This window comes from Chelonia mydas, chromosome 8 (assembly GCF_015237465.2).
Source record: "Chelonia mydas isolate rCheMyd1 chromosome 8, rCheMyd1.pri.v2, whole genome shotgun sequence".
Classification (NCBI taxonomy): domain Eukaryota; kingdom Metazoa; phylum Chordata; order Testudines; family Cheloniidae; genus Chelonia; species Chelonia mydas.
Genome location: NC_057854.1, coordinates 11,241,629 through 11,261,651, shown reverse-complemented (window position 1 = coordinate 11,261,651; position 20,023 = coordinate 11,241,629). Strand labels below are relative to the sequence as shown.

The 20,023-nt window shown below is 44.7% G+C and overlaps 1 protein-coding gene across 4 annotated transcripts in view; it reads left to right on the top strand.

Annotated features, from left to right (window-relative positions):
• Positions 1-8,258, top strand: part of SLC25A48 (solute carrier family 25 member 48) — a 36,321-nt gene extending 28,063 nt beyond the window's left edge. For 3 of the 4 annotated variants that reach the window (XM_043521151.1, XM_007053582.3, XM_043521150.1), the window contains one exon: positions 3,024-5,431. In XM_043521151.1, coding sequence (XP_043377086.1) covers positions 3,024-3,146 — 123 coding nt within the window. In that variant the 3' untranslated portion in view covers positions 3,147-5,431. Of the gene's footprint in view, positions 1-3,023; positions 5,432-7,450 lie in introns of those variants that run through there. The other variant, XM_043521152.1, reaches the window with a different exon arrangement.
• The last annotated feature ends 11,765 nt before the right edge of the window (positions 8,259-20,023 follow it).

Here is a 20,023-nt window from a genome sequence, read left to right as displayed (position 1 = left end):
CTGGTTCAACAAGGAGAGTGCAGAGTCCTGCGCTAAGGACAGAAGAATCCCATGCACTGTTACAAGCTGGGAACCGACTGGCTAAATGGCAGTTCTGCAGAAAAGGACCTGGGGATTACAGTGGACGAGAAGCTGGATATGAGTCAACAGTGTGCCCTTGTTGCCAAGAAGGCTAACAGCATATTGGGCTGCATTAGTAGGAGCACTGCCTGCAGATTGAGGAAAGTGATTATTCCCGTCTATTTGGCAGTGGTGAGGCCACATCTGGAGTATTGCGTCCAGTTTTGGGGCCCCCACTACAGAGAGGATGTGGACAAATTGGAGAGAGACCAGCGGAGGGCAACGAAAATGATTAGGGGGCTGTGGTACATGACTTCTGAGTAGAGGCTGAGGGAACTGAATTTATTTAGTCTGCAGAAGAGACGAGTGAGGCAGAATTTGATAGTAGCCTTCAACTACCTGAAGGAGTGGTTCCAAAGAGGATGGAGCTGTTCTCAGTGGTGGCCGATGACAGAACAAGGAGCAATGGTCTCAAGTTGCAATGGGGGAGGTCTAGGTTGGTTCTTAGGAAAAACTATTTCACTAGGAGGATGGTGAAGCACCTGAATGGGTTACCTAGGGAGGTGGTGGAATCTCCATCCTTAGAGGTTTTTAAGGCCCAGCTTCACAAAGCCCTGGCTGGGATGATTTAGTTGGTGCTGGTCCTGCTTTGAGCTGGGGCGTTGGACTAGTTGACCTCCTGAGGTCTCTTCCAACCCTAATCTTCTATGATTCTATGATTTTGGTCCCCACTCCTATTCCAAAATTCAGTAATCTAAATTTAGATATTAATGATAATTTTATCAGTGAATTTATTTAATAATATGATTCTGTTAGTAGCTTGCTAACTGAAACACTCCACTAAACATTCTGGAATTAGTTAAATGGGGTGTTGGTAAAATCAAGTTGATATTGGTTTTTAGTACAGTGAGCTCTGTGCAATAGTGCAGAGGTGGGCAAACTATGGCCCGTGGGACCATTTTGCCCTGCCCCTGAGCTCCTGGCCATGGAGGCTAGCCCCCGGCCCCTCCCCCGCTGTCTCCCCTCCCCCGCAGCTGTGCCCACCAATCTCCCAGGCTTTCCAAAAAGCCTGTCCTGCTGCTCTGAGCGGCATGGTAAGGGGGTGGGGGGAGGGGAGGTTGGATAAGGGGCAGAAGGTCCCGGGGGCAGTCAGGGGATGGGGGCTGTTGGATGGGGCGGAGGTTCAGGGAGGAGGGGCGGTAGGAGACAGGGAGCAAGGGCGTTACATAGGGGGTGGGGTCCCAGGGGGTCCTGGAAGTGGGGGGACAGGGAGCAAGGGGGGGTTGGATAGCGGGTGGGGTCCCGGTTGGGGCGGGGGGTCCTTGGAGGGGGCGGTCAGGGGACAAGGGGAGGGGAGGGGAGTTGGATGGGTCGGAGGTTCTGATGGGGGCAGCCAGGGGGCGGGAAGTGGGAGGGGCGGAGCCCAGGCTGTTTGTGGAGGCACAGCCTTCCCTACCCGGCCCTCCATACCATTTCACAACCCCGATGTGGCCCTCAGGCCAAAAAGTTTGCCCACCCCTGCAGTAGTGGTATGTGGGATGGCAGAATTTTAAAACAGGATACAAGTTAGCACTAGAAGTGAAGTCTGTTATTAATACAATGACCCCTTTTCCACTTTACTGTTCAAGCAATCAAAAAATGAAGCCCTTTTCACTCTCAGAAACACATATCAGTTCAAAATATGATGACCAAAATTATCAAACCTGGGTATCTAAATCCATATTTTGTCACCCAAATAAAAGAGATGCTTAAATATGTACTTAGGCCCCTGACTTTAGGAAATCAGATTTGGAAGTGTTGGCCTATATGAAATATTGCTGTTGAGTCCATTCTACAGTCATGTGAACGAATTCTCAATAAGGCACAGAACAATCGAACATTTTTCCTTGGATTGGAAATTGTTTTGTGAAAGCAGAAGAGAAAACTACAAAATATTCTACTTGCGCTGAGTTGGAACCCTTAGCAAAGACAAGGGGGTATAGGTCCTGATCCAGAAAAGCATCTACGCATGTACTTAACCTTAAACCCGCAAGTGGCTCCGCAGAAGTCAATGGGATTATTCATGTGCTTAAATTTTAAGCATGTGCTAAAGTGCTTTGTTGGGTCAGGGCCTTAAAGCTGCCATGAAGGAGAAACTGGGAACTGCCCTCTCATAAGTGACTGCATTCAGGGCCCGGCTAGGAGACTCTATGTTCCTGGAGCCCCACAGAGCCAGTGTAGCTGGTTCTCTGCCACCTACCCCTGCCCTGCTATGTGGATGGCGTGTTCATGTCTCCTGAGAATAGGAGAGGGGCATTCCAGCTATCCCTGGAAGAGACCTATGGCTTCTCCAGCCTGCAGCAGAGACTGAACCCACATTGTAACACCTCCTCTTCTCTCTCCCCAAGTCCCAGTTGTCTCACACACAACTCTGGTGCAACTGAAGACTAGCACATAAATTCTGAGCACTTCATTTGCAAAGGCAAGCGGCCCTGTAATCTTGCCTTTCTTTTTCTCAGCTCGTTCAATATAGTTTTCAATGCATGTGCAAGAGAGGAAGGGAGAGACAGATAAGAGAGGGGCGATTAAGAAGAAGATTTAGATTTCCTGTTTTCTGGTCACAAAGATTTAAACACATATTAGTTAGCCCACTTTTTACCTAATGCAGGAAAAGAAACTTCTGAGAGCCACCTCCTACTTTTCACTGCTGCTTGGAAGGCATTCTGTACAAGCAGCAAAGTATGTATGCAGCCCCGTCAAACTAGCAACTTGTATTTTGACTCTCTGGTGCTCAGGCAGAAAATGCACAGATGCATGAGCATAGGAACTAAGGCACTAACTCCTCCAGCTCACAAAATGTCTATGAGCAGATCACAATTTACCATGTTTTGTTATTCACATTTCCCCGATGATTTAGCTCGGTGTTGCCTTCATAAAAATATCTGACCTATTCTTTTGCTGTCATCTTTTCCCCTCCTGAACAGGTCTTTGTTAGGGGCATCACAGTCAATGCAGTGCGAGGATTCCCGATGAGTGCAGCCATGTTTCTTGGATATGAACTTTCACTCAAAGCACTAAGAGGAGACCAAGCTGAGACCAATCCTTAACACCCAGGTCAGCTTCACAAAGATCTTTATTGATTTCAGAGCCACCAACGCTATTAAAAATAGAGACCTCATCACTGAAATCAGTGGAAGTTGTGGCTGTCCAGAACTTCTGAAAACCCTCTATCTAAGGTACTTATGTGGCCCCCTCCCCGTAGTATCTAAGCTTCTCACAGTCATGTGTGTGTTTATCCTCGCGACACCCCTGTGAGGTAGGGAAGGGCTATTTCCCCCATTTTACAGATGGTGAATTGATGTGCAGAGAGACTAAGTGACTTGTCTAGGGTCACACAGCAGCAGCTTGGGATAGCCTGAGTACAAACCCGCCCTGACCCTGTGAGCCTCTGCCTATGCTAATCCTGGCTACGCTGCTATTTTTAGCATGCTAGCTTCAGCTGAGCTAGCGAGGGCCTGTCGACCCATACTGGGAAGGACCCTGCCAGCTGCAGCGTAGACGTACCCGAAGATGCCGAAATATGGATTTAGGTGCCTAACTTTAGCCACCCAGCATTGAAAACCTTGGCCTAAGTGACTTAGTCAAGGTGACAAAGCTCCCAGTAGACCCAAAAGGTTGGCTCTAAATTATGGCTCAGCTTCAAACATAGTGGGTGTAGCTGTAATCCCGTTTAAATCCGTGGAGCAGAACCTCCTCATATCAGATCTCAGTCTGGTCTATTGCGTCCCTTGAGCCTTTAGCTTACTTGGATCACCATAACTGCCCTTGTTCACACTTTTAAAAAATCTTCATGCTATCTTTCCTAAGGGGCAGGTGTCTGGTGCAGGCTGTTGCAGCCTAGCAAGTAGAGGCAGATGCAAGGTTTCCGGTGACAGGTGGGAGTAAATAGGACCCAGTGTCAGGGACGGCTCTAGGTTTTTTGCTGCCCCAAGCAAAACATTTTTTGCCCCCCTCCGCCCCCCCTTTTTTGGCTGGAATGCCTCTCCTAGAAACGTGCCACCCCCGGAAACGTGCCCATAGGCGCCGACTCGGTGGGTGCTCCGGGGCTGGAGCACCCCCAGAGAAAAATTGGTGGGTGCTCTGCACCCACCGGCAGCTCCCCACCCCACCCCCTGCCCCAGCTCACCTCCGCCTCTGCCTCCTCCCCTGAGCACACTGCTGCCACTCCGCTTCTCACCCCTCCCTCCCAGGCTTGCTGCGAAACAGCTGTTTCGCGTGGGGAGAAGCGGAGCGGTGTGTGCCTGTGGGAGGAGGCGGGGCCAGGGATTTGGGGAAGGGGTTGGAATGGGGGCGGGGAAAGGGCAGAGTTGGGGTGGGGCTAGGGGCGGGATGGGCGCAAGCACCCACCGGCGCCGGGTAAAGTCAGCGCCTATGAATGTGCCTCCCCTGGAAATGTGTTGCCCCAAGCACGTGCTTGCTTTGCTGGTGCCTGGAGCCGGTCCTGCCCACTGTGGTCCTGTACCCCCTGGGGGAAGGGCTGTGGGGCCAGAAGCATAGTGGGCAGAAGGGCAGTGCATTAGGTGAGCAGAGATTGGGAGCTCTGAGGTATAGTCCCCTCGGTCCCCTCCGTCAAGTTGCTCCATGAGTTTTCGGTGGGGGAAACAACAGGAGCAACTCTACCTAGAATTTCCCCCTGCTTGTGGCCCCTGCAGACAAGCTGAGAAGGGAATGGAGTAGCAGCCAGGAGGGTGCTCCCACTCCCCTCCACCGAGCCAGAAGAAGGAAACAGGGAGTTGCAGGCCTCCCTCCGTTCCTCTCTCCAACATTAGAAGAACAGTGACTAGGTACAGGGCCAAAATGTCCCGCCCCCTAAACCCAGAAAGGAGCTGCTAAGCATGTGGGCTCTAGGAGGCTTTCCCTATGCCCTGAGACTGGATTGGGTCCTTCCCCTTGAGCCCAAGACAAAATGGGAGTGGGGCCAAGAGGGTCCCTCTACCACAAGGCCTGAAAAGGAGTAGAAGCAAAGCCAAAGTCTCACCCCACTTGAGGACCAGCCAGACTGGGAGGTGGCTCTCTGGGCTAGGATGCTCATCTGCTGCCTGCTCTTGGGCCTCGCGTTTGCTACTACTGAGATTAACCAGAGTAGTCAGTTTTCCATAAATGAAGAACAAAATACATCCAGTGCAAGCGCCCTTTGAGCAAAAGTCCTTCCATCACTGATTACATTTAAAGCGTCATTCTCTCCGCATTACCTACTTCGAAACACATCGTTCTCATCTAAGGACGGTTGGGAATATTATTTCCTTTCAATGAAAACTAAATTATATGTCATTTATTTGCCTATTCTGTGTAAAATGGAACATGAATGAATTAAAATGGAAAGTCATGGGAAGATTGTCTATGAACTGTGTATCTGAATTGTTCTGCCATGCATGGCGTCTGTGCCTTAAACAGCCAGACTTTGGTTTTATTTGCTAAAATGCTGGAAAGAGAAGACTAGGCCAATACACTTCCCTTCTCTTCCCAGCACAGAGCAAAGGAGCACAGAAGACTTAGAAACTAGACCCAAGATCTTGCACCATTAGGTCAGTAGGAGCTTTACTATCGGCTTCAGTGAGCACAGGATCAAGCCTCAGCAGAGGAAAGGGGGATGAGCCAGCAGAACATGCTGCCTGCTGTCCCCATTTCTGAGCATGCCCATCTCTACCAGAGGAATAATGTCTCCACGATCAGTCCAGTCACAGATCCATGTGGCTGGGGCCACTCTTACTGCCGGATCCCAATAAAACCTTCACATTTGTTTGCCCTGCAAGATTTCCCTATTGTCTCCTTTATTTCACCCTCCAAGGCTCAGTAACTGGCCATTCCTGTGGGGCCATTTCAGCCAAGGATGGCTGGATAGGGTTGCTCCCGTCCCCAGCATTCTCCCAGTACTGCTCCAGGATTGGACACAGAAGACCAGCCCCTGTTTGAGAAACACTGGCCTAAATATTAACTCAAAGCTGGATGCTGGAAGGAGGGCACCAAAAATTGCACTTTCCAGCAGCTTACACATTAACGTGTGATTAGCTCTGACACATGGAATTGCAAAGAGCAAAGAATGAAAACGGTCTTTCTTTAACTCTTTATTTCTAGGGACATATCTTTTTTGTGGAAAGATGAAAATATAGATCAAAATAAACAGAACAAGAGCAAACAATTATTCTCCTAGTTATATAGAGAATTTACATCACATGAAACAATTTTTAAAATGTACCGAATGTATCTAGAGATTCCATTTCATCCTGTAGAATAGATGTGTGTATCTATTGATTATTTTTTGTGTAAAAATGTGAATTGCTGTGTTAGAAATGACATAGGAACATGCCTCAGGTCCAGTGCATTATAGAACTTAATTTTGTGGGCTAAGAAATATAAGCAGAGCAAGACTGCCTGACACCTGCAATGTTATTACATCTGTTCACTGTGCCTTAGGGTTTCTTGTAATGCATAATATCAGTTAAGGACCTGATTCTGCCACCCTTCTTCATGCTGAGTAAGTGAGTAATCCCACTGAAATAGGGTTGCCAGGCATTCGGTTTTTGACCAGAATGCCGGGTCGAAAAGGGACTGTGGCAGCTCTGGTTGGCACCGATGACTGGGCCATTAAAATCCAGTCAGTGGCACAACAGGAGCCCAGGGCTAAGGCAGCCCAGAGCCCTCTCTCACACCTCAAAGCCCTCATCCGCAGAGCTTGCAGCCCCAGCCGCAGCCCTCACTCCCCTCCTGCACCCAACCCCCTGCCCCAGCCTGGTGAAAGTGAGTGAGGGTGGGAGAGAGCAAGCGACAGAAGGAGGGGGGATGGAATGAGTGGGGGTAGGGTCTTGGGGAAGGGGAGGGACAGGGGTGTTTGGTTTTGTGCCATTAGAAAGTTGGCAACCCTACAGTGGAACAAAGTGTCTGAATAAGTGCATGAGGAAGTGGGCAGAAAGGGGTTCTACATGTTTATGAAAGGTACATCCTGGAGCCAACTGTGCTCCTGGAAACCAGTGCATGATGGGAAATCTCCTACAGGGCAGATGGGATGTTAAGGCTTTAGGCCTTTTAGCATATGGATAATATTGTTTAATTAAAAAACAAAACGAACTCAAGTGGAATAGGCACTTTAGACCAGGACATAGGTCCACTGAGATTGCTCAGCATTTTTAAAATGTTAGGGCTATTGTAGGGGAAGGACTCAATCCAGCAAAAACGTTTAAAACAAAATTAAGCAAATATTTATATGCTTTGCAGGAGTGGGGCCTATGGGAGGAGAGCTGGAGGGATTTGGGAACAGAATCTCACTATAGAATTTTCTTGTATTACAACATTTGTAAAAGTGCTAATCAACGCGTATTTGAAATCATTTGTTCTTTTGCTTTATTCTTTTTAGTGCTCCTTGCATATACAGCACTGAGAGCAACATGGGTTTCTCTCAGTTATTTTTATTGGTGTATTTCTGTTTGGAGCAGTGCAAACCAAACTGAGATAGGTCCTGCAGTGCTTACTCAGCCAAACTCACATTAAATAGAAGACTGCAGGAATGGGCCATCAAACATAGTAGCATATTACCTAAGTGGCAAAGAAGGAGGGGGAGAGAAAGTTAAATAATAAAACAGAGAAGAGGTGGGGAAAATAGTAAAATATAAAACAGGTGAAAGCACTGACCACATGATGGCGCTATACCCTGCCTTAAGAAACGGGAAAAGGCAGCTGATTGCAGAACAGCTGGAAGAGTTGAGAACACTCAGAACTCTGCCTGGCTTCATTCAAAATGCTGACCAGGCGTGCAGGAAACAGGTCTGACCAAAACATGGCCCAGTTTGATGGAACCATTTGCTGGCACTGGACAAATCTTTTGATGAGCTTAGCTTGAGTTTAACAAAACCACAAACTAAGCAAAACACTGCAAGGTTGCTTCATGACACTTTCACGCAGATTTGCTGCTCAGGCTTTTTGCAGCGTTGGTGGTTCAGTGACAGAATTCTTGTCGGCCAGGCAGGAGGTCTGGCTTTGCGTCTCAGCCAATGCATCAGTTCTGCGGTGGGCTTGAGGCCGAAATTAGGGAGTGAAGTTCCATGGCTTGGTTATGGAGATCAGACTAGATAATCGTAATGGTACCTGCTGGCCTTCACGTCTATGGAGACTGACTCTGAAAAGGTTTAAAACCTGTCTTCAAAGTAATAAAGAATGAAGGGCTTAAAACGTGTTGTGAGTTGTTTTTTTTTAAATGGTTAAGATATTACTATTGTTGTTGTAGTGGACTGAGGTAGAGAAAACGCATGACGGAAATGTTCTCACTTTTTAAATGAGTCCAGTTACAGTATTTGACGTTACGACTGGCAATTTCTCTGGATGATAACATCTCCCAGATACTTGTTTTTCTATCTTCTCCTGACCATATTAGGCTTTTCTGACTGCAAGGTAGGATATGGGTGCAGCACCGGGTAGTTATAACTCTACTTGCAGATCAGCATTCACAAGACCTTTTTGAAGTCCTTATGCAGAGGCTTGAGGATGCTCAATTTCGTAGGCTGCTGTTTCCCCCCCTCTGTTTAAAATGAGAAAAAATCCTTTGTTTTAGTGTGTTTTTGAACTAAGGACCTGATCTCCGACAGATCCTAGGAGCAAGGCCAAATTGCTCCCTAATGACCTGGAAATTTAATTTAAAGGCTCTGTCTTTTAAAAAGTTACTGGGGCTGGGACAAATAATGCCTCACGGAGTTCGCTGGTACACATGGGGAGCAGGCCCCAGCTGTTGAGCAGGGATGCAACAGCATGAGAGGGATTCATGAACTCCCAGCCCCTCCTTGCACTCCCATGCGGTAGCTGGATACATCCAGGACCTATGGACTTGATCCCTTTCCCAGGGAAGTCACTGGTACTGCTCCCATTGACTGCAGTGGAGACTAGCCCCCAAAGTTCACCTCTAGTCATCACTCGGGACTTGAAGTAAAAAATCACTCTTAGGAATGGACTTCAACTTTTGTTAAACCAAAGTCCTCTGAAACAGTCTCATAAAGTAGTCCATTCCTGTTGAGTTGTTGGGGTCCTGCACTGTCCTGTTTGCTAGCCAATAGGATGTCTTCCCCACTGCACCTACATCTCTTTCTGTTACCAAGTGCATCACATGACTAAGGCAATACTCCGGACTGACCTAAGGTCAGTATTTCTGGGATAACTGCTGCTGCAGGTTCCGTAGGGCCAGACCAAGCACCGGGCCAAATCCAAGGGGAGTTTAGACACAATCTAATGTAGTGTAATTTCCATTTTCTTATAGCCATACTACATATGTCAACTTAGACTCGTTGAGATTTCCTTACTGATATTCACTTATGGAAACTCACTTTGTCTCCTACCCACTACTTACTCCCTTCTTACACAACACCTTTGAATTTGGCTCCGACTGATTTTTACAGATCCTGTTAAAATCATAGTTATGATGATGCTGCACCAGCCAGGGATTCTTCCACATCTAAAGAATCCCCAGCTGTTCATGTAGGCCAGCTGGATGGCCCTTTTGTTCCAAGAGAGCAGTATAAAAATACGATAGTAAAGACCAAAATCTGGCCCATTGTCTTCAAATTATGTAACCAAAATGAAATAGCTTCAACAATGGATACTATAGTATGATGCCGTTTACATTCTTATCTCTAGCATCTTCAAGACCACCACATAAACCAATATTCCGTGTGATAAAATTAATTTACCATGTGTCTCATATTTGATCTTCTCTCCCATGACATCTTTGTACTTTGCTTGTAAACCACAGATTATAATCTATCTGTCAGAAATTAAGATATGGGGGTTTTTTTTCTACAACTCTGAGTGAAATGTCGTCTCCCCAATTTCTTTCAATATTCAGACATGGTGTTTCATAGCAAACAGCACTCTGCTTCGCGAGAGATTTATCATCTCTAACATATCACTGATTTGAGCTAAGAACATCAAATGACTTTTTGTAACCATAAAGGAAAAGGAAAAGTGCATTCCAGGAAAAAATAATGAACTCCAGAGTAAGAAGTGGGAAAAAAACCTTAATTGTTAAAATTATACGGGACAAGCATGCACATACCCCATCTCCCCAGAATACAAATTAAATAAATGTGTTATATGTACATTTTGAGACGACGGGAGTTTTTCCATTGTGTTCAGTGGATGCTGGATCCAAGTCTTAGAGAAAATTGTATCAATTACTGCAATTTTCAAAGAAATTCTTCAGAAATTATATATGCTAACAAAGCTCTAGAATCACAAGTTAGAGGAGCAAAAGACTTATTAAGATCCACATGTCCTGCAGAATGGGAATGTCTTTTTTAATAATAACTCAATGGTTTTTACATGTAATTTATTCTTTAAGCCAAAAAATAAAGCAAAACCCTGCAGTACAGGTGGGGTATTAAGGCTTCAGTATAGATCATCAAGTTCCTAGAGATAATATACATAGGCTCTTGAGTTATAGAGAAAAAGGCCATGCATGGACAACTAGCTGGACCACAACATCCTGGTTCTGAAGACGACAAAGAGATTTCCAATGACAGGGGCCAAGCTTAGTGTAAGAACTGGGGCTGATGAACGTGAGCTTCCTAAATGAAAGCTGTTTAATCCTGTTTAATCACTAGAGTGATCTGGGCTCTAGGTTCAGGCATGAGAACAGCAGGTTCCACCACCAAGGGACTCCTTCCTGTGACAGCAGATGCTGGCAGTAAAAATGATAAAAGGAAAACCTTAAAAGATAAGAAAAAATGTGAGGTTTGGTGACTCCTGCTTTCCCCTGCTTCTAGAGTCTGTTGGGAGTGAGATACTCTTGCAACAAAATACCCGGCTAATTGCTCCAAGGGCTTCATACTTTGCAATGCCTCAGGTGTTACCAGACTTGTGACTGCTGTACGGGCAGAAAGGATCACCTGCAATGTTGCTTGTCCTCAGGGTCTGTCACTGCACTGGCCTCTACTGTGCTGTTAAGTGAGACCTGGATGACTTAGATCTGAATGTATTTTGGGAACTGGAAATGCGATGGTGTCCTCACCAGTTTGTTCTCAAGGAAAACAGAATTTGCCCCCTTTTCCTCCTCCCTCCCACTTGTGAAAAGAACAGGCTTCAGCACCCTGTTTTCCTTGAAAATGTTTTGAATTTTGTCAGAACTTAGAAATTTGGAGAAGGTCAAAAAGAAAAGGAGTACTTGTGGCACTATAGAGACTAACCAATTTATTTGAACATAAGCATCACGAAAGCGTATGCTCAAATAAATTGATTAGTCGCTATGGTGCCATAAGTACTCCTTTTCTTTTTGCGAATACAGACTAACACGGCTGCTACTCTGAAACCTGGAGAAGGTCAGTTTTTCAATGAAAAGGCAAACTTTTCTGCTGAAAAAAACCCCACACTTCTTTTTTCTGACCAATTCAAGTACTATGGTTATTTATTTCTTCATAATATCTAACGATTTGACAATCATTAGTAATTGGCTTCCGGGCTCCAAACCCACAGAGACTATTTCAATTCTAAGGATCTCTCCAGTGACCATGACATGACTGATTAGAACTGGAGATGCTCTCCATAGTAAGCTCTCACTTCATTGTCTAGAAAGAAAGGCAGAGTGGGAGTTTTACTTGGGCTCCTCTTGCTTTTGTCACTTTGAGTCACAGCCAATCTCAGCATTCGTTCTGTATGAGTCACACTTTGGTGGAGAAACATTGTGTAGCTCGTTGCTTTTATTCGTACACTTGCAGCAAGGTGGTGGCACATGAGTTGGCGTCAGCTAAATGAAAAAAAGTTCAAAGCAGCTTTATCTCCGGAAAAAGTAAACTATTCAACACTATCATGTCCCATTTGTGGTTAGCAAATTGCATGCTCTCTGCAACATCTTGATAAGTGTATACCGTAAACTTTCTTGATACTTAAAACAAGACAGCATGTCATTTTGGTGTTTTCCATCTGTAGGGAATCTTTCTACTGCACAGGGAAAGAATTATGAGAATATTCTTAGAAACCTGGTGATGGGTTATCTTTAATGATAAGCACTCAAAAGTCCGGACGCTTATCCTGATTATCCACAATCCAAAGCCTAAAAGCTCACTTCCCATGATATGTTAGGCATACAAATTCTCTATATTAATGGTGGCACACATTCATATATTACTGTGCATCATCATAAAAATATATCGCGTAGGGTTGATACATAAAGCCAGAACACCAAAGACCTTTGGGCTGGAATTTTCAACGATGCCTAAGGGAGTTAGGTGCCCAGTCCCCACTGAATTTCAATAGGATTTGCATGCCTAACTCTCTTGGGTTCTTTTGAAAAATCCCAATCTTACTCTCTAAATTGAACCTAAGTCTGTAACCTGCCTGTCATTGCACTCTGCTAGCTAATGATGGCGTTTGCCAGAAATGCCATTGTCTAAACAAAAGTAACTTATAATGTTGCTGCTACTTCTGTATTTTGGGATATCCTGGAAACAATGGTGGTGCCGTGTGAGAGACAGAAGCCAGGATGAGCACAGCGCCTTGAATGCTGAATTTACTTTGAATTCACTTTCCTTTTCTGTGTTGAAATCCACAAATTTCTAATACCTCAATATATTTTGGCATGTTTTATTTAAAGAAAGGCCAAGGGAACGAAATAGATGAAGACATAATATACAAAGCAAAGGGCTTCTACCCCGTTTGATTTATATATATATATATATACACACAAAGCAAAGGGCTTCTACCCCATTTGATTTATATAAATATATATATATAAATCAAACGGGGTAGAAGCCCTTTGCTTTGTGTGTGTGTGTGTATATATAAATATATATATATATATATATATATATATATAAAGGTGTAAATTAACTGTAGTTGCCAGTGGTGCTGGAACAATTTTTATAGTGGGGGTGGGCGCTAAAAGGTGGAAACCATGTATTTGGGTTGTTATTACTACTTCAAGCCAGGGGGTGTGGTAGCACCCCTACTTCCAGCACCTATGGCAGTTGCTCCAGATTTATCTGCAAATCAGACGTGACAAGGATCTCATGGCGTAATAGAAGGGGAGAAAGAGACAAAAGATGTAGCGATAGCCCTGGCACTCCCAACAAGTGCAGTTTAAAGGGAGGAGTCATGTGGCTCAGTTGGCCGGTGAGGTGTATTTTTCTTTCTCTCTCACCCGCAGTGCTCATCCTCCATGGTTCTCTCCCATTCTCACAGGAGGACAAAGGAAATGCAAACCATAAATATTGTCTGATATCCTTTTGGAGCGAGACCTTCCAGAATCCTCTTCTATCTTCCTCCTTTTACTCACCTCTAGTCTCATTACTGTGCCCCTCCTGACACAAGAAGGTTGGATGCAATGAATAAAATCTAATTGAAGTAATTACTCTTTGAATATTTTTGAAACCATCTTTGTCAGCGCACAGTGTATTTCTGAGGTTTTCCTGCTGATTAACCCTGAGCCTCCCACCTCCTGCTGTCAGAGTGACTGAATGCTACAGATTAGGTAGATAAAGTTTCTCTTGAGAATACATAAATGAAAAGAGAAAGTCTCTTTTATCCTCTATGCACTCCTCCAGTGTGATGCAGTTTCAGAAGTGATGAGTACATTTTCTCTATGCAAATGAATGGAGATATTCCTCAAAAAGCTCAGGGTAAAATAGGTCATTTTCCCCACCACGCAGCTTTTTAGAAAGCACCAAGCTTTTTCGGTTTCACCTAGGCTGTGCACCCATGGACACCAAATGGGAGTTTTGCCATTGACCTCACTGTGAGCAGGACTGGGCCTTTATTGTGCAAAACATTTCAGAACCCTTTACTGCTGGGGTATCTTTGAAGGACAATGCTGATGGTCATTTCCTTTCATTCTCACTGATGTTTTCTGGTTTTACTTTTGAATCCACAACAAAAGTGCAGCATGTGTCCTTTCTTTATGGTTTACCAAATGTTGTGGGACTAAAGTTTGGCCATACACCCAGCACTGACTAGCGATTCAGCCTTGGTCCCTGTGACATGGTACTGTTAGTAGCTATAAATAAAGCCCCTTTTGGGAGCCAGCCCACACTGAGAACACACCAGGCACTAGGTAGTCAGAGTAGGAGCAAGTTGGGCTTGGAAGGTTAGTGGGAATCTGGTGAGCTAACGCGGTGATTAGGTCACCAGCTGGACAGTTCGGAGAAGAAAGCAAGCAGTATAAAAGACTGATCCAGAGAGCAGGAAGGAGCCCCTTTAATCTGCAGCTATGTTGTGTTAGACCTGGCGCCTAAGGAAGAAATAATAATAAAGACACTTGATGAAGGTACCCTGGTAGACTATGTGTGCTGTATAGTCACCAGAAGGGCTTACCAGTCAGGGTTTCCAGGCAGGAGGGGAAACCTGTTTGCAAATGGGCGCTTGTCTGTGATACACCTGTCAACTAGAGCCAGGAAGGTTTGAGAGGTGGCCTGTATGAGGACAGGTTGAGCCCGGGAAAAGATGGAGGAGCTGATACGGGGGCTAGCTGAGCATCAGAAAGAGATGCAGAGGATGCTGCAGGCATTCCAGCAGACGGCTGGGATGGCAAGCACCAGGGAGAGCATCAGCGAGCGTTTTAAGAGTTTGTGAAGACAGAGACTCAGTACAACAGCACATATAAAATTTGATACGTCCTGCTGTGGGAAACAGAAGTCGGAGGCAGGGCTGCAGCTCTGTACAATGAGCCCTGGGGGTGACACCAGTGCAGTCTTACTGACTTTTGAGAGAACAGCTATTGGCCCAGTCTGGGATAAAGGGTTATGGGCCCTATGGTTAGCCCCTTATCTGGCAGGAGAAGCCCAGGCTGCTTACATGGTGTTAAGCAAGAAGAACACCAAGAACTACAATGTGTTAAAGGCTGCTATATTGGACCATGCAGGCTTGTCAGCTGCAAGGTACAGACAGATATTTAGGGCCACCAGGTAGACTAATGGGGTACGGCCTAGAACCTTTACGCAGAAGTTGACTGATTGAGCCAACCAATGGCTGAGGTTAAGGAGGCAGGATGTGGAAGCAGTCATGGATGCCATGATCTTAGAACAGTTTATGCTCGCATCTGCCTGCTTGCTCCTGCGGAGCAGGTTGGTTGAACAGCAGTGGTTATGGGAAGGAGAAACTCTAGTCATTGAGTGCATACAAGGTGAGAAAAGAACTTAGTCCCATGGTACGGTACGGGGAGGTACGGGGAGGTACGGGGGAGGTACGGGGAGGTACGGGGAGGTACGGGGAGGTTCAGGTGAAAAAGTGTTGAAGTTGTGAAAACTTTGCCTTATCCCATGGTCTTAGGGTTGGGACCCATTCCCTTTAAGTAGGTGAAGGGAGGCCCTGTGGAAGGAACCTCAATGGATGGCAGAAACTGAGATACAAGTAAATCCTAGATAGATACTAACAAGCCGAGAAAGTGGGGCCCAAGAAGGAAACGCCAGAGCAGAGGAAAAGCTGTAGAGAGTACAACCTAGACAGATATTAAAAGCCCAGGTGGAGAACACCAGAATGCAGGAGACATGAGTGAAGGAGCAAGGGTCACCTTGTAGAAGGACAACCCAAAGAAAGAGTGGAAGCCAAGCCCACTATACCCCAGTTAGAAGGCCCAGAGGCATGAGAGATCCATGAGAGATCCCTAACATCTATGGGGAAACATAGATCATCAGACTGTGAGGTGCTGGCTGGGGAAGAGCCCCAGTGAGCGTTGAAAAGGATGGGATAGATCATGGGCAAAAAACTGCAGGATGTCCATTGTGTCATGACCTGTGGGCCAAAACACCTAAACAGTGTTTATTCTGTGGATGGAGAATGGAAGACCCTCACAGATAGTCCAAGAAAAGTCATACTAAGGTGGTGAGGGTTTGTTGCTACAAGGAAGACAGAGCATGGGCAGGGGAAAATTGAGCCCCAGTGGAAAGGGGGTCCTAGCTAACTAGAGAAAACACAGAAAGGGAAGAGGTATGTGAGAGGGTGCTGTTAGCAGCTGTAAATAGAGCCCCTTTTCGGAGGCAGCACCCTGGTCACTTAGAACAGGGCAATGGGTCATTAGAGTAGTAGGGAGTTAGGTAGACTGCTTGGTTTTGGAAGGTTAGTGGGGATCACTTGCACCTGTAGAGAGTCTGATGAGCTAATGAGGTAATTAGGTCACCAGCTAGATAGCTCAGAGAAGAACGCAAGTAGAATAAGACTGTGTCAGGGTGCAGGAAGGAAGCCTTTTCCGTCTGCTGCTATGCTGTGTTGTCTCTGGAGCCTAAGGCACAAATAATAATAAAGATACTTGGTATGGGTACTCTGGTAGAGTGTGCATGCTGTTTAATCACCAGGAGGGCTTACCAGCCAGGACTGCAGATGGTACCCATTTATAGTCCCGTTGACCTAGAGTAAAATACTGCGTTTTTAACAGCTATTTCCTTTTGTTCTGACTTTGTGCCATCCAGGCATGGACATAATCCCATTCCATGCACAGAAACATCCTACTTCTGTGTCCTGGGTACACATTCAGTTCATACACTCTGTCCTGTGAAGATGAATTTTTAGGTAGCTTGGGAAAGATGCATTATGTCACTATGCTAGATCCCACAGAAGGGTATTGGCAGACTCCTGTTGCCCTGGAGTCAGGGAGAAACATGCTTTTTCCACACTCTGTGAATAGTTCCTCTTCTGGACAATGCCATTTGGCTTTCCTGGAGCACCCAAATTTCCCCCAATGATGGATCAAATCCTTCAGTCTCATAACCAATATATGTTGCATACCTTGATGACATGGAGATCTAACATGTTGACTTGGATACTCATCTACAGAAGATAGCAGTGATATTGAAATCCCTAACAGAGGTAGACCTACTAGCAAACCCTGCTAAATACTGCATCAGAAAGCATGAAACTTATTATCTAGGGTATCCCCTGATAAAAGGCCAAATCTGGCTGCCAGTAAGCAAAATCTAGTGGATGTGCCTTCCCTTAACACAGAAAAGCAGTGGGAGAATTCCCAGGTTGTTACTGATAGTTCATGCCAGGGTTTGTCACCACAGCAATTCCCCCATGAACCTTACCCAGAATAAAGCCCCCAGACAACTTTACTGCTTGAAATCCTGTGAAATAGCCTTTTCATCTCTCTCAGACATTGAGTAGCCTGCCAATGTTACACGACACCAATTTTATTAAGGGATTTATACTTCAGGCCAACACCACTGAACGTTGGCGTGGGGCAGTTTTGTCCAAAGAAACAGAGAGAGGCACACCCACTGCTCTTCCTAAACAGAAAGCTCTTTCCTCAAGAGACAGTCTACATTGTAATCAAGAAGTGTAGCTGTGAAATGGGAAGTGGATAATTTCCTTTCAAGACAATCTTCAGAAAATTTCCACTCAGGGTACGCTCAGACTGACCAGTGGAGGATTCAAGATCTTGTTGCATAACAGAAGGGGGGAAACTTCAAAAACCTATATAAACCTATAAAGGAAAAGGGATGGGGACTAACTCTTGCACTGCCAATGAGTGCAGTTTGAAGAAAGGGTCTTTATGCCCCAAGAACCTTGGTCCTGTTAGGCTCAGCCTGATTCTCAACTTCTGCTATTGTTCTGGACTTGCAGGCTAATCCCTGTTCGGTCACGTTTTTGTATCCAACTTTTCCTACCTGCTCAGGCCGAGAGTAGAAAAGGGACTGTCCTGTCAAAGTTCTGCACCCATGAAACTGAGGTCAGATTCAAGTGCCCAAAGGAGGCACTCACAAGCTTTGCAGCTGTAGTTCACTGTGGATACAACTCTACCTGTGGAACCTGTAGAAAGGACTTGGGCCTTTTTACCGCCATGTTGCTGTCAACAAGATCCTGCAGCCTTTTTGCCTCTTACAGAAAGATTCTTTGACTGAGGGGAAAAGCCACAGTCTGTGTGCCTCTGTACTGTCTTCTCAGACACTTTGCATTGGGCAACGTTGTTGTATATTTGCTTTCATGGTACATGATTTGAAATACCATGAGAGGCAAAATCCACATCTGAACAAAAAAATGCTTTTGTGGAAGATTTTTTTCAACCTTTGTGTTTCCTGCTGTGGTCTGACAAAACAATGATAAAAATTAATCACTTCAGAGGAGCATTCATGAATTTCCCCACCATGAAGGAAAAGCCACTTCACTAGGTGACTCAGTTATGTATTTGATTCTTCCAAATGCAGTCCAAACTTAGAGGGAAAAATAGTGGGCACTTGGTATCAGTTTAGTAGCAGGGTTTTTCCCCATTAGAAAGGGAATTTTGTGCAAGACTCAATTTATAGGCGCGTCTGCCTGCTCTTCTGTCAACCATCAGATTGCATTGCACTTGAACACCAGAATGCTGTCATACATAGTCTTCTGCTGTGGCCTGCTCTATGTGCAAGCAAAAGGGTATTGCAAAGTCGATGAGATTATTAGGAATACGCATGAGCTACTTGTAAGTGATGTGATTATTTGGTATTTTATGTAAAAATAGAGATTTGCAAATTATAAAATGATAGTAATTGTGGATCTTTCACTCATTATCATTTTAGGAAGAAAAATTTGAAACCTGCGACTGTAGTCTGACTAATGTAAGTGGCTGAACTCTCCCTTTGAAATTGATTACAAAATTAAATTGCAATTTATATGCAAAATATTTACTAGGCTGGTAATACTGAATTGTAATGATTATTCTTTTCATTTTCAGTCATGTTTATGTCTCCCTATTTCTTGGGTAAGTAAATATGCCCGATTTTTCTTTAAATACTGCAACTGTGTAAAGTCTTCAGTTTCCATGTTGAAATTGGTTTTGTTTGATTTTTAAAAGTTTGTGAAGAAGTTTCTTAATATATGAGCAACAATGAAACATATAAGGCTTGATCTTGCCTCCTCTGAAATAAATGGCAAAAAAAGCTCTTCTAATGTCAGTGGAGCTGGATCAGGTGCATAATCAGTTATAAATTCTTTATGGGCCAGATTTACAAATGTATTTAGGTACCTAAAGATGTAGACAGGCTCCTATCTGCAATTTCAATAGCAGTTAAGTGCCTAGCCTATTAGATGCGTTTGAAATCCTACCAGGTGCCTATCTGAATGTTGGGGTGCCTAAATACCTTTGTAAATCTGGGCAGAGAGGCTAAGTGATTAGAGATCAAGACTCCTGGTGTGAGGGTTAAGCTGCAACACCAGGCCTCCACATTTTTGAAATGTCCAGATATGCTGAAAATTAATTTTAGCCTGGATTATGTTTGAGTCCATATATCTTTAAATTTTCAGGTATCCAAGTCTTAAGTGAAATATGGCACTGGTTTCTTACTAAAGATAGGATGCTTTTCTGTTTTAAAAACTAGCCAAAGTTCTTCAGTCAGTGTGCAATATAATGCAACCTTAATTACTTCAGTTGTGACATTCCGCTATGTTAATGAATTAGCACTTCTCCTTTCTTGTGATGAGTATAGTTTAAAGTAAACGTAATCCAGCCTGCATTAGGTTTTCTATAATACATTCTTCATTTACCAGACTGGTTGTGAATTGTCGTGCTTTGTGGATGGATTTAAAAGAATGAATGAAACACTGCAAGTTGGTGTCAACGTGAGGGACAAGATTCGTCACGTTCATCGATCGCTTTGGCTACTGCAGAAGAAACAGTGCAACAATGTAAAAATTTCTTTTATTATTTTCTTTCTTTTACATAAGAGATTTTGAACCTAGATATTTTATAATTAAGTGTTTGACTAAATTTGTTGTGCCAGACAATAGCAAACTGTTTGCATAGGTGCCCAACTTTAAGACGTGTCCAGCTGTGGGAAAGAGGCGTGAAAATTGGCAACCCCTATTTTGGCTCCTTTCAAAACCACAGAGAGGAGTTTACATGGTCCTTTGTTGACAGAAGGTGCAGAAAGGTGTTCTGGAGTGACACAGATGTGTGACAGGAGATGATCCACATATCAGAGCATGTGTCTCCTGACTCAACAATGTGCATGGACCTTTATATAGATTTTTCAGGCTCCTAAAAGGACAA